This window comes from Gopherus flavomarginatus, chromosome 14, assembly GCF_025201925.1.
Source record: "Gopherus flavomarginatus isolate rGopFla2 chromosome 14, rGopFla2.mat.asm, whole genome shotgun sequence".
Classification (NCBI taxonomy): Eukaryota; Metazoa; Chordata; order Testudines; family Testudinidae; genus Gopherus; species Gopherus flavomarginatus.
In genome coordinates this window covers 20,988,714-21,001,510 of record NC_066630.1, presented here as the reverse complement: position 1 = coordinate 21,001,510, position 12,797 = coordinate 20,988,714, and the positions used below count along the sequence as shown (strand labels likewise).

At 39.1% G+C, this 12,797-nt stretch overlaps 1 protein-coding gene across 1 annotated transcript in view; it reads left to right on the top strand.

Moving 5' to 3' along the window:
• TDRD12 (tudor domain containing 12) overlaps window positions 1–12,797 on the top strand; it is a 156,020-nt gene that overhangs the window by 391 nt on the left and 142,832 nt on the right. Inside the window, exons 2-6 of the mRNA XM_050923143.1 lie at window positions 3–58; window positions 2,522–2,575; window positions 6,746–6,898; window positions 7,899–8,035; window positions 11,553–11,672. Of these exons, the coding sequence (XP_050779100.1) occupies window positions 2,546–2,575; window positions 6,746–6,898; window positions 7,899–8,035; window positions 11,553–11,672 (440 nt within the window). The 5' untranslated portion in view covers window positions 3–58; window positions 2,522–2,545. The remainder of the gene's footprint in view (window positions 1–2; window positions 59–2,521; window positions 2,576–6,745; window positions 6,899–7,898; window positions 8,036–11,552; window positions 11,673–12,797) is intronic.

Below are 12,797 nucleotides of genomic sequence, written 5' to 3'. Positions count from 1 at the left end.
AGGGATCTGCGTTAACCCTGACAGAAGGGGAGGAGAATTGTGTGCTTTCCTTATACATGTGAGTCTCAAGCTAGGGATGTGTGAATGGAGCTGGTAGGGATGTGCCGGGTGTATGTCTTTCTTAATATTGTGGGGCGGGGGGAGGGTTATGGGGAAGTTGTACCCCCCATGTATATTTTTCATATATGGTGAATGTGGGATTTAGACAAATCCTCATGCTCCCAAACATGTTATCCCCAATATGAAGAAGTGTGGGTCCCCTCATCAGTCCCGTACATTTTAGCTATAACATTGATGAAGGGGTTAGGAAACTCCACATATTCCTTCTGTGTTTTATTTCCAATATAGAGGGGGAGGGTGTGTGTGTTTTATTGCACTTGCACATTTATCGCTAAATTGAGAGATGACAGGAAGTCACTTCCTCCCTAACCTATGATCCCCCAAACTAGAGTGTGTATGATGGGAGCATTAGGCTGAAAGAGGGTTGTCACATTTCTTGTGATAATATAGCCATAGAGATGGCATCACTGTGTCATTGTTGAAATATGCCCTTTCTATCTAGATTTCTGGTTCAGGCTCTTTATTAAATTCAACTTTTTTTTTTTACCAGCTTTTTTTCTTTTGGTCTCATTTTCACTTTGAAATGTCAACTTTCTCAGCTCTCCATCCTCCTCTGCTTTCCCATGATTGGGCTCCCTTTAAAATATGTATAGGATTTTGTCAGCTTGATATTTATTTAAAGAGTTGAAAGTTGTTTCTGATATCACACCAGCCATTACATATCCCCCTGCCACATTTTTTGGTTTTTATAATCACATTTTCTTATTTTTAATTTTTTTCTCTCCCTGGTTGCTGTATGAAAGGAACACTGAAACAAAAGAGAAAAATGACAGAGTACATATTAAAAAAAATAACAAAAGTTACTAGACAAAAAGACTGTCAAATGAACAAAAACTAGAAAAAACTTTTACTATAATATTTTAATTTATAGTATTCTTAGGTGTTACGTAAGCGATTTTCAGACATTTGTGATTTTTAAGTTGATGGTATATCTTTAAACATTGTGTTTCTGTAGATGGACTTAATGCGTTTTGTAAATTTTCACTGTACCTTCAAATATAAAACTCATCTTTCCCTGCCCATTGTTTTGTTTTGTATCAGAGATGTGGAGGAGAGGATCTTTCTTGTTTGTTTGTATCAATTTTTCATTCTTTTATATCTATGAATCTTCACTAAGGTAGCTTTTTCTTTCCTTTGTAAGCCTGGAGATCAGTCACTGGATCATATAATTGAGCTCTGACCACTTCACCATTTTGCCCCAAATTTCTGTTTTTAGGAAAGGCTATTAACTGAACTCTTCAGTTATTTCAGAGATCAGTTCATTAAGAGAAAAAATGAGTAACAAATACATCTTCATAAACACAAATATTAACTCTGCTACAGCACTTAAATTCCTTGTAAGATATTTGGAAAATTCAGCACTAGTAATTTGCTAGTGCAGATACAGTACATATTTTTGTTTGAATATCTAGCGTGAGCAGCTGTTCACTGAAAAAATACAAGTTTTGGGATGAGGTAAGATGGAAAGTACAGTGATGGAAAAAGTGTTTATTTCAGTCCTGTGCATTATTTAAACCTCTAATAGGACTTTGAAGTATAAATAAAAACTGAATACAAACAGTTACAGCTTAATTATCTTGTTGTTTACCACATGTAATCTATTTTTTCACCTATTGATCTCAAAATGACTTACAAAGTGGAGGAAACATCACTTTTTACAGATAGGTAACTTGAGGGGAAAAGGGTGATGGTGTGATCCCCCCCCCCCCCCGTTGGGTACTGAGCATCTACAGCTCCCATTAAGTGAGTGGGAGCAGTGTGTGCTCTGCTCTGTGCTTCTGAAAATCAACATAAATGACTTGTCCAAGTTTGCAGAGAGACGTTCAAGGCCAAAAGAGATCATTATGACAATCTAGTCTGACTTCCTGCATAATGCAGACAATAGGAATGCAGTCGGGATTTCACTCTTGAATCCTGTTAAGGTCAAATGGAAATGTGGCATTTACTTCAGTGAGGACAGGATTTCACTCCAGGTGGCTTCTTGCCTAGCCCCATGATTAGTTAACTAATCTGCAACTACCCTATGTTTGGGCAGAGTTTTTCTGTTGAGTTTTGATATAGAAGTGTAAGATATGTGATCAAAATAAGTTATGTATTCCAGATATTCCAACTGCACTAAACATATTTTATATGAATATGGTTATGTGTTGGGTAGTTAATCTTAATTAGGCTTCAAATTAAGTCTCATTAAGAAAAAATGGTTTACTTAGTAAAGGGTGTATTTGCAACTCTAATAGCTAGATAGATATCTTTAAAAATACAGCCAACTAAAGAGGGTCTATTTTAAATCTGTAGACTCTTTAGATATGATTAGTATCACTTCAATTTTAGCTTCAACATTTATAAGATTTCTATAAAATTGATAGCTGCGTACTTAGTTATCTTTTTCGTCTAATTTCAGCATTGCAGAAGAGGACTTCAGTAGATGAAAATGATTGAAGTCTTGGTATTGAAGGTATATTTATTTTGTTTTAAAAGAAGTCTCAGTATTTTAAAGAACTTGTGCATATATTAGAATGCACGAAACTTTAGGGACAGGAAAAAAATATCCAGAATAAAATTGTTCAATTTTTTTTTTTTGCCAGACCTTTTGGGGATACAATCAAATTGAAATCTAGTAAATTTTAAAAAAGTTAAAAGTAATTTCGGATATTTATCTGCTCCTGAACGTTCTCTGCCAGTTTTTATTTGCAGGGATACTTTAATATTCTTAACTTTTTCTCCCATTTTACTGCATGAAGCCCCATAGAAGCAACGTGTGATACTGGCCATACACATATATACAAAGTAAACAAAATGTTAAAATAGAGAAATACATTTTAGCTATAGTAATTTTGGGTGTTATTACAATGAGTGAAAAACAAGTGTGATTTTTGGGTGTGAGAGCAAATCTGCATTATCCTTTCACTGCTGCTATGAAAAAGAGACATTTGATTCAGCAGATTCTGGGGGGAGTGGTGGATAGAAAGCAGGGAGCTATGGCTCTGTAGTAGTATGTTCTTTTCGCCTGTCCACATGGAAGGCCTGCTGGGGAGACAGCATCATTCCTTGGAAATAAGTGAGGAAGCAACAGTTAAGATAATGCTGACCAAGTAGGTATTATCACTCACTGTCCTCTGTTATGGTGGGACCCTTTTCTACAAAACAGAGTATAACAACAAGTTTGGGACTGATAGGAGCATACTTCTGCGGGAGCATGGTTGCTATGAAGATAGTGGGAATTATTATGGAGGCGCTGGAATTCCACAGGTTACCTGTGATGCATGTAGATTTCAGAAGATCTGTACGCGTTAATAATTGAATTAACTGCATGTTCCTCCGTGGGAAAAGCCAACCCCTCTTGGTGGAAACTCTAAGAATAGGCACTCATGACATTTCCTGCTCCCTGTGTAAGAGAGGCCCATAATATTATAGATTGATTGTCTTTATGCATGGTTTAGGGCATTTGCAAAAATTTTACAAAGGTTTACCAACCCTGGCACACTTTACCTCAATGATTCTCCACCTAGGTTAATATAATTTAGTAAGACTGCTTTGCGTGGGAACTTCTGAATACCAGAAAAATTGAACTGTAAATACTGAAAGAAAACAAAGGCTAGAAGGAAAAAGTGGGCAGAAATTTTGTGGTTCTGACAAAACTGAACATTTCCACTTGAAGAGCTCAGTTCCAATTGCCTGCTCTTTTTCTTTCATTCCCAAAAATATAGTAATTAGGATTCACCTTAAATTATTCTTGAGCTGAGGAGGGAACTAACACAAATTGTGGTTTGATTCAAGGAAGGGCAGGTGTGATGTATGCCTTGTATGTAGGAGATTGTTGGAGGAGAATGTTGTTTGTTGTGAAACCATGAAATGTGTCCTTACTCCCAGGACTCAAGGCTAATATTTTTGTGTTGGGAAATAGATGCTTCTAAACCCAGAATTGTAGTCTCCAGCTCCAAATCTCTGGTCACTACCCAGTCAGTTTTTAGCAGAACTCAGTAATATTCTAGTGATGATTAACTTACGTAATTTACGAATAATTAAATTGACAATATAGGGTTTTCTTATGCCCAGCATCAATATGACATACATTTTCTAAATATCTTAAATGTACAATAGTGAACTAAAACTAACATTTCCTTTTATTGTAAATATTCGGTTAAAAATCCATCCTGTGCTCCCTCACTAGACACAACTGTCCTTTTTCTACACTGCTATTAGTCCTTCCTCCCCATGAACATGGTGTTAACTTCCTTCTGCAGTGCAGTCAACAAGCCCCGTTCCCATCCTACTTTCTAAACCAGACCATGGCTGGTGGTTACCAAGTATTTTTTGGCTTGATGTCCAGCAGGTTTCAGTGGGTTTCATTTATCTTGCTTGTACCTTTCTTGGTGGTAAGCGAGAACTTGCTGCTGGGCTGGGACCTTTGATCCCTTTATTTAGTTGAACCTTTTAACTTAATTAGCCTTCTCTGGAAACAGGCAGAGCATAGGCAACACTTCTGCCTATCTTTGCTGTCAGTGGAAAGATGGATAAAGAAAAGAGAAGCAAGCGCAGAAAAAGATGTCCCAGTTATTCTTCCATGCTTCAGTCCTGCATAGAAGGGCAGAACAGTTAAGCTTGCTTTTCTAGCTGCAGGAGCAGGATAAATCTTTATGCTCATGAGGGAGGCAAGAAGCAGCGTAAAAGGGACTTGACTCATATTTATCATCTGGCCCTGTGTCTTTATTAGAATTGTCTCTAGATGATTCTAATCATGCAGAAAGAAAGCTTATATTTTATAAATGCAGAAAACAGGCTTAAATTCTGATTTCCCAGGCCATAGAGCATTCTAAAAATAATTCCTAGCAGATATCTTTTAGAATAACATCTTATCTTGATTTTAAAACTGTCAATGATGGAGAATCCACTGTGACCTTTGATAATTTGTTCCAAAGGTTAATTACTCTCACTGTTAAAAATGTACATCATATTTCCTGAGTTTATCTAGCTTCAACTTCAAGTCATTAGAGTGTTATACCTTTCTTTTCTAGAGTAAAGAGCCAATTATTAAATATTTGTTCCCCATATAGCAATTTATATATTGTAATAAGTCACCCCTTAACCTTGTCTTTGTTAAGGTAACAGACTCAAGGAGCTCAATCTGTCACTATAAAGCAGATTTTCTAGTCTTGTAATCATTCTTGTGACTCTTCTCTGAACTCTCTCTAATTTTTCAACATCCATCTTGAATTGTGGGCTCCAGTACTCCAGTACCAGTATTCCAGCCACGGTGGCACGAGTACTAAATGTAGAGGTAAAATAGCATCTCTGCTCCTGCTTGAGATTTCCTCTGTTTATGCATTCTGGGATCACATTGGTCTTCTTGGCCATACTGTTGCACTGGGAGTTCACATTCAGCTGATTAACCATCACAACCCCTAAATCTTTTGAAGCAGCTTATAAATCATTTCTGTAACAAGAGATGCCACATAATGGTCAGAGAAAGGTAATTTTATTAGGAAACATGCTGAGTGAATCCTTTGGTCCTGTATCTCTGTATTTTCCAACCACTATAAAATAGACATAATTATGAGCCCATGCGATTTGACAGGAATGTTACAAAATATGGTGTGTCAGTAACCTTTCTTGACCCCCAATTTTTGTATCTCGGGGTACAGTTTAAACAGTCCAATAATCTTCCTGGGATTTTTTTTTTTTTTTTTTTTTTACTCACTGCTCAAAGTGTCTTATTTTGAGGATGTTGGATGTGAAGGCAGTAGGCAGAGGAAAAAAATATTTCTTAGGTTTAGATGATTGAAGTCTCCATATTCAACCGCCGTGGCTTCCTTCAGAGAAATTATTTTTGGTAAACATATGCCACAGAGAAGGAATGGATTATTTTAATTAAAAATCTGTTCCAGATCTTGGGTTAAATATGTTAAGGAAACATGAAGTTGAGTGTATTACAGTTTTGGAAGTTACCAGCATTTCTTAAGCTATTGAGTTTATCGAAAACTCTGGAAAATTATGGGTTAAAAAAATAGGGGAAGCCAGCTTTCCTTGAAAAGATGGACACTGGAAAAACTTGTATGTCAGTGCTTAAGCCCAAAGCACAGTGGAAAGGTGAAACCATGTTCCAAAGAAGCTGTGAGCCAGATCCCCAAGACCAGAGTGTGGAGGAAAGACCAGGTGTCTTCAGTATGCTTCTGGATTGGAGGCCCTAGAATGCAAAATTGTTCCTGGCAACACAGCTGGTGAACTGGACTTTGTTATGCTAAGAGTATATAGTATGTAATACTTTAAATGTGTAAATGCTGTTGTTTGGAATGTTAAACAGATTATCTTAATTATTTTTTTACAGAAGCCCTTCCATTCACCTTTTAATGACAAAGTGTAAGTGTCAGAAGATTTCTGACTTTTTTAAGCCACTAGAAGCTCTGACTTTTTAAAAATGTTTTTCATATTACATTGCCAGTTATGTGATTTGAACATTAGTGACCATTTTGTCATTGAAAGTTTGTGTATGTATGTTGCTAAAATGTTCTTGGAAATATGTGGCTTTTATGTTTTTTTTTTTTTTTTTTTTTTTTAATCTCAGCACCTGATATTACTTGTTGTTGTCTTTTTTTGTGGTTTTAATTATGCTTCACTTTTTGATTAGATTGAAGACCCAGGTTGCTTTTGGGTCATTGTAAAAGGATGTGGGCCTTTTGTAGACTGTGAAATGGAATATAAAAAACTGCATGCTGAAATGAATCAGTTCTATAACAGAGATGTGGAGGAAGTAAAGCCATTAACATTAGAAGAAGGGCAGGTAACATTTTCAGTCATTTTGTTACATAAAGATTGTGAGAGAAGTAGAAAATTCTGGTATTTTATTGGGTCGTTAGAGGTTTATATATTTGTTAGAATCATAGCTTATAAGTATTTTTTTATCCTGAAAGTATTTTCATTGCGGTACATTAAAATGTATCTACACTATCTTTTTCTTGGACTTTTGAGAAGTGTGTGGTGTGGGTTTAGAGGTATTTTGGATGTTTGGGCAGTCCTTTTTAATTTGTTGTATAATTTAAGTTAGAGGATGAGCACATATACAGTAAAAGCTTTATCTGGCATGTTGGCAGAATGGGAGGTGCCAGTAAGTCAAAAATCCCGGTTAAGAGGGAGGGAGTTGGGGCACAGGAGCAGTTTCGGGGTACCAGATCTGGGCGGTGCTCAACTCGGGAGGCTCCTTCCTGCTGCTCCTAGGCAGAAGTGCGGCTAGGCAGCTCTGCACACTGCCTCCGCCCGCAGGCGCTTCCCTCCGCAGCTCCCATTAGCTGGTGACTGTGGCAAATGGGAGCTGCAGAGCCAGTGCTTGGCGTGGGAGCAGTGCATGGAGCCTCTGTCGCTGTTTCTCTGCTTAAGAGCAACAGGGACATGTCACCGCTTGTGGGGAGCTGCCTGAGGTGAGCACCGCTCAGATCTGGCACCATGAGCCCCCTCCCGCATCCTAACTTCCTGGCCCGAGCCCCCTCTCATACCCAAATTTCCTCCCAGAGCCTGCGCCCCGCATCCCCTCCTGAAATGCTGGGTTTTAGAGCTTTCCAGTTGGCAAACTGCTGGATAGTACAGCTTTTACTGTATATATTTTATATATTTGTAGAAATAATATATATATCACAAGCTACAAAATACTTTTTTGGAGGACATCACTGAAAATAAAACTCTATTTTATTCTCTCTTTATAAATGACTTTGTGCTGTAGCTATTTCTGTATTCAAGAAGTGAATATATAACTTGTACAGAAATATATGTATCTTTTATTTCCCCAGGTTTGTGTGGTTTTTTGTCAGGAACTGAAATGCTGGTGTAGAGCAGTTGTAAAGTCAATGCTGTTCTGTGCTGATCATTACCTGGCAGAGTGTTTCCTTGTGGATTATGCCAAGTATACTCCTGTTAAAACAAAAAAGTATGTATTATTGTGATTTACAAAGTTATTGCTGAAGGCTTTTTTTCATATTAATGCACTTGAGTATTTTTAATCTTGGTTTATATTGATGAAAACTAGAGAGCCATGGTAGTTTAAATTGTGAAGACTGTGGATCAGGTCCTGCAGCACTACTAGGCATATAATGGGATAATTCTCAGTATTAAGCACTACCTGATGTTATTTACAGTATCAAGTGCTGCATTTGTCACTACAGAGGCTAGATACCTCTAGGGCAGCATTTGTCATACTGGGGTCTGTGAAGGTACTCCGAGGGGTCCACTGGCCTCACTGATCAACTTCTCCCCCTCCCTCCCAGCTCCTCCTGCATGTCGGGGGAACAGCTGTTTAGCGGTGTGCAAGAGGCTCTGGGAGGGAGGGGTAGGAGTGCGGATGGGGCATGCTCTGGGAAGGGGGCGGAATCATGTCTGGGGCTGCCGGCCCTGCGGATCAACTCTTCCCACTCCCTCCCAGTGCCTTCTGCACACCGTGGAACAGTTGGGAGGGAGGGGGAGGAGTGGGGATGGGGCATGCTCGGACGGGGGGAAAGAGGTGGATCCTTGGGGGAAGAGGTGGAGTGAGTCAGGGTCTGGGTCTGAGTGGGGGAGTTCGAGGGTCCACAAAAAAATGTAAATCAAAATGGGGGTCCTCAGGTTGCTAAAGTTTGAGAACTGCTGCTCTAGAGGTACGCCTACACTGCACAGCAGTGTATTGAGTACATACTCTGTATGACCCTGGAGCATAGGTATAAATAGCAGTGTAGATGGTGAGGTGCTGCTGAGGTGAGTAACGACATGTTTTAACCCTTAGGATATGTACCCTACAGGGCTCTCTACACACACAAACAGTGCCACTCCCATCTACATTACTATTTTTAGCAGGGTAGCTCTCACTGAAAGTCTTTTCCTTCCACAGACTGGCAGCAGGTTGGAGCCTTTCGCCACTGCCTCTTTCCCCCAGCTGGAGCCTTTCCTCATGCAGTGAAAGACTTAGGTAGTCAGGAAAGGCTCCACCAGCAGCTCGATTTGTTTACATTGTAAGTGAAGAATAACTGAAGCTTTTTTTTTTTTGTTTTGTTTTTTTTGTTTAAAGTCACTTTTCCCTGACTGGGAATTGAACCCAGGCCATGGCAGTGAAAGTGCCAAATCCTAACCACTGTACCCTCTGGAGCCCTTCCCTTCTGCTAGTCCCTCCCATGCCCTCAGGCTAGAACCTTTCCTCATTGCAGTGAAAGTCAAGGGAGTTACCAGAGCCTTTTCCATTGCTTTCCCCCACCAGAGCCTTTAACTGATGAGAGTAGCTATGCTAGACACTGCAGTGTGGCTGCAGCTTGCTTTTCATTGCAGTGTATGGCGATACATATCCTGTGCTCTGCCAGTGGTGTGCCTTGTACATAGCCTAAAAAATGCACCAGTATTCACGAAAATAACCTTCTTTGGTGCAGAAGGGATCAAACTGGGTGAAAAAGCCTCCAAATACCAAGGAAGTGAGCAACATCTCTGCAGCATGCTCCCTTTGGCCTCAGAAACTGGAGGAAGTATTAAAGCTGTAGTTTTTTTTGGTGAGCGGGGGTTTGTTCAATGTCTTGGGATTGGTTGGGTGGAGGTGGAACTAGGGTACAGCTACTTTCCTTAGCAAATGCACTTTAGTGATACTGATTTCAGAAATAAATCTGTTCTGTGCTTATGGCTGGTGGAGCTAGCAGTAACTGGCTTCCACATCTTCAACTTTCTATTGGAGAGAAAAATAAAGCAAGATTGCCATTGGCTAACTGGGCAATGTGTTTCCTAGAAAGGATGCATAAAATCAATGTTTTTTAAAAAAGGATTTTTTAAATTTAAATTAAAAACAGGTTTATGTTTTAAAAAATGTATTTAAAACTAAATTTGAAATTGACAACCTATATGAAGGTGTAAACTTACCATAACCTATTACAATAATTTAAATAATAAAAATAATATTAAGCACTACATATTTACTGCCGAGTTTTAAGGAAAGTCAACTGAGATGGTAGAATTCACAGACTAAGCACCTGGAAATGGGGCTTGCTAAGTGTTAAACCAGCTTTTGACAGCAGATACTTATGCAGGTACAGAGAATATTTTCTTAATTTCAGTTTGTTCATCTAGTTCAGTTCAATGACTTGTTCATTCCTCTAGGACAGGGGTAGGCACATTATGGCCCATGGGCCACATCCGGCCCGTCAGACATTTTAATCTGACCCTCGAGCTCCCACCTGGGAGTGGGTTTGGGGACTTGCCCCACTCCACACGTGCCGTGGCATGTCCCCCCTCCAGGACCTACCCATAGAGGCAGCCAGGGGGCTCCGAACCCTGTCCCTGTCCCTGCCCCAAGGGCCACCCCCTCAACTCCCATTGTCCGGGAACCTGTCTGCAGACAAGGCAGTGTGCAGTTGCCTGGCAGGGGGGTTGGATAGGCATAGGGTCCCAGGGAGTGGGGGTGTGGATGGGATTGGAACTGTCAGGGGACTGAGAGTGGGGGGGTTGAATAGGGGGTAGGGTCCCAGGCAGCATTTAGGGGCAGGGGGTCCCAGGTAGGGGCAGTTAGGGGACAAGGAGCAATGAGGGAGGGGGTTGGATGGGACTAGGATTCTGAGGGGGGCAGTCAGGGGGCAAGAAGTGGGAGGGGATGGATAGGGGGTAGGGGCCAGGCTGTTTAGGGAGGCACAGCCTTCCCTCCCCGGCCTTCTATCCAGTTCTGCAATCCCAGTGTGACCCTCAGGCCAAAAAGTTTGCCCACCCAGATCTAAACTATGTTTTGCATTTGGACTTTTTAGTTATTTCCTAAAGAAAAACTGACTCTCCTTGCTTGGTAACCATTAAAACATATGGATTTGCAACTAAATATAGTCTTTATACTAAATTTGGTGCTTCTTTTTCCTAACTAGATGGATACGCTACATGTATACACATTTATTTGAGCAATTATATAACTTTAATTTACATTTATTCAGATTCTTAATTTTTACTTCATTATGTTAGAAAATGGTGAATGATGCATTTCCTATTTACTAGATAACTTTTTTATTTGTATGTCAAGCTCTATTTGGAAGGAAATTTAATTAAAATGCACAAAAACATTTAATTTTTTTAATGAATAAAGCTACCATAAATGTGCTGGATACAGAAGAAAAAAATTAACCAAAACATGTTTTGCATTTAAACCTAACTTATTATTAATCAAAGGAAGTATTATTTGTAGGTTTGTAAACTGAGCTGATTATTTTTGGTCACTGTGTCCCTTGAAGATTTTAGAACTAAGATCTTATCCTCTCACATACAGTTATTATTCTTAGACTGGAAGAAGAAAACAAGATTTCCCGCTTTTTCAACTGCCAATTGGTTTCTTAACACTGTGTTGCCAACTGCAGTGGAGTGGGACATGGGAGCGCTGCTTGTGCCCTAGAATGTGTAGTGCATTGAGTTTTGTATCAGGTTGCTACATCTAATTATGTTTAAAACTTTTTTTCACTGTTAAGCATTCGGGTTGCAGTGGAAGCATTTATGCAACTCCCATATAGAGCGAAAAAGTTTAGACTGTACTGCACAAAGCCAGTCACGTTGCGTATAGATTTCTGTGAAGACGCTGCAGAAATAGTGTAAGTATGGCTTGAGAGAAATACAGTGTACTGTATGCAAAATTAATAATACCTTTTCTACTTAAATGCACAGCTTAATTATGAAAAAAAGAAGAAATTTAATTTTTATGATCTACCTTTTGATAGTTTTTTTCCTCCTTAGTAGGGTCTTTGGGGATTGCTGTTGGATTTTGGCATTGCTATATGTCTGTACCACTTGTGCATATTTTTTTCGGTTGCAAAGGACTGGATAGGATTCCTTTGTGAGAGAACTTGTTCTTGAGTAGTAAAAACACTTCAGTTCCTGGTGGCCTTGGACGTGATCATGTGCCTAAAGCTTTGAATGACTGAAATAGCACAGGTTAAGGTCCTTGCTTAGCAATGATCAACAGCAGGAAACCAACTCAGTGTAAAGTACTAACACACGGCTGACCCAAGTGGTTTGTTTGGTAGTATTTTCTGTTTGGTTTGGTTTGGAAGTGGGAATATATGTAACTTAAGTTACATTATATGTGTATCAGGTGTTATAATGGGCCATCTGTACAGGAGGTAGGAGATGATAATGCATTCACAACTTAAATAAGGAGCTATTAAATGGTGTGCTTTTATATTTTTTTAGACTCTTAAATATTTTAACAAGGATTCGTGTTGCATTAAATTGTAGACGCTGTAGGAGACTTTTGTCACACCTGTTAAACATTGTTTCACATGTTTATTTAATTAAAAGTAATTAATGTGCTCTTACAATTTAATTGCCTGTTCTGTTTTTTGGAGACTAACTTTACTTCACTTTCTTTGAGGGTGTAGATCAACATGTTTTGTCTTTTACTAATATACAATCAATGGACAGAATTGTGTTCAGCAATTCTAAATCAGTAATGTGCAATTCCTCTTGATGGCAGAGCTGGAAAATGTAGCTGTGATCAACTAGATGGAACTCATGCACAGTGTAGTAAACTTCTTAAAGTATTCCTTTTATATTGTATCTAATCTGTTCTTTGTTTTTTCCTGTGATGGTGCTTCCACTGCCATCCCTGGTAGTATGCTATAATTGATTTAGCTATTAAAATATATTTCATTATTTCATTCAAGCGTACTACCGCATAAAATAGCGTTGCGTGAAAAATCACCTGTTTTTATGCTACA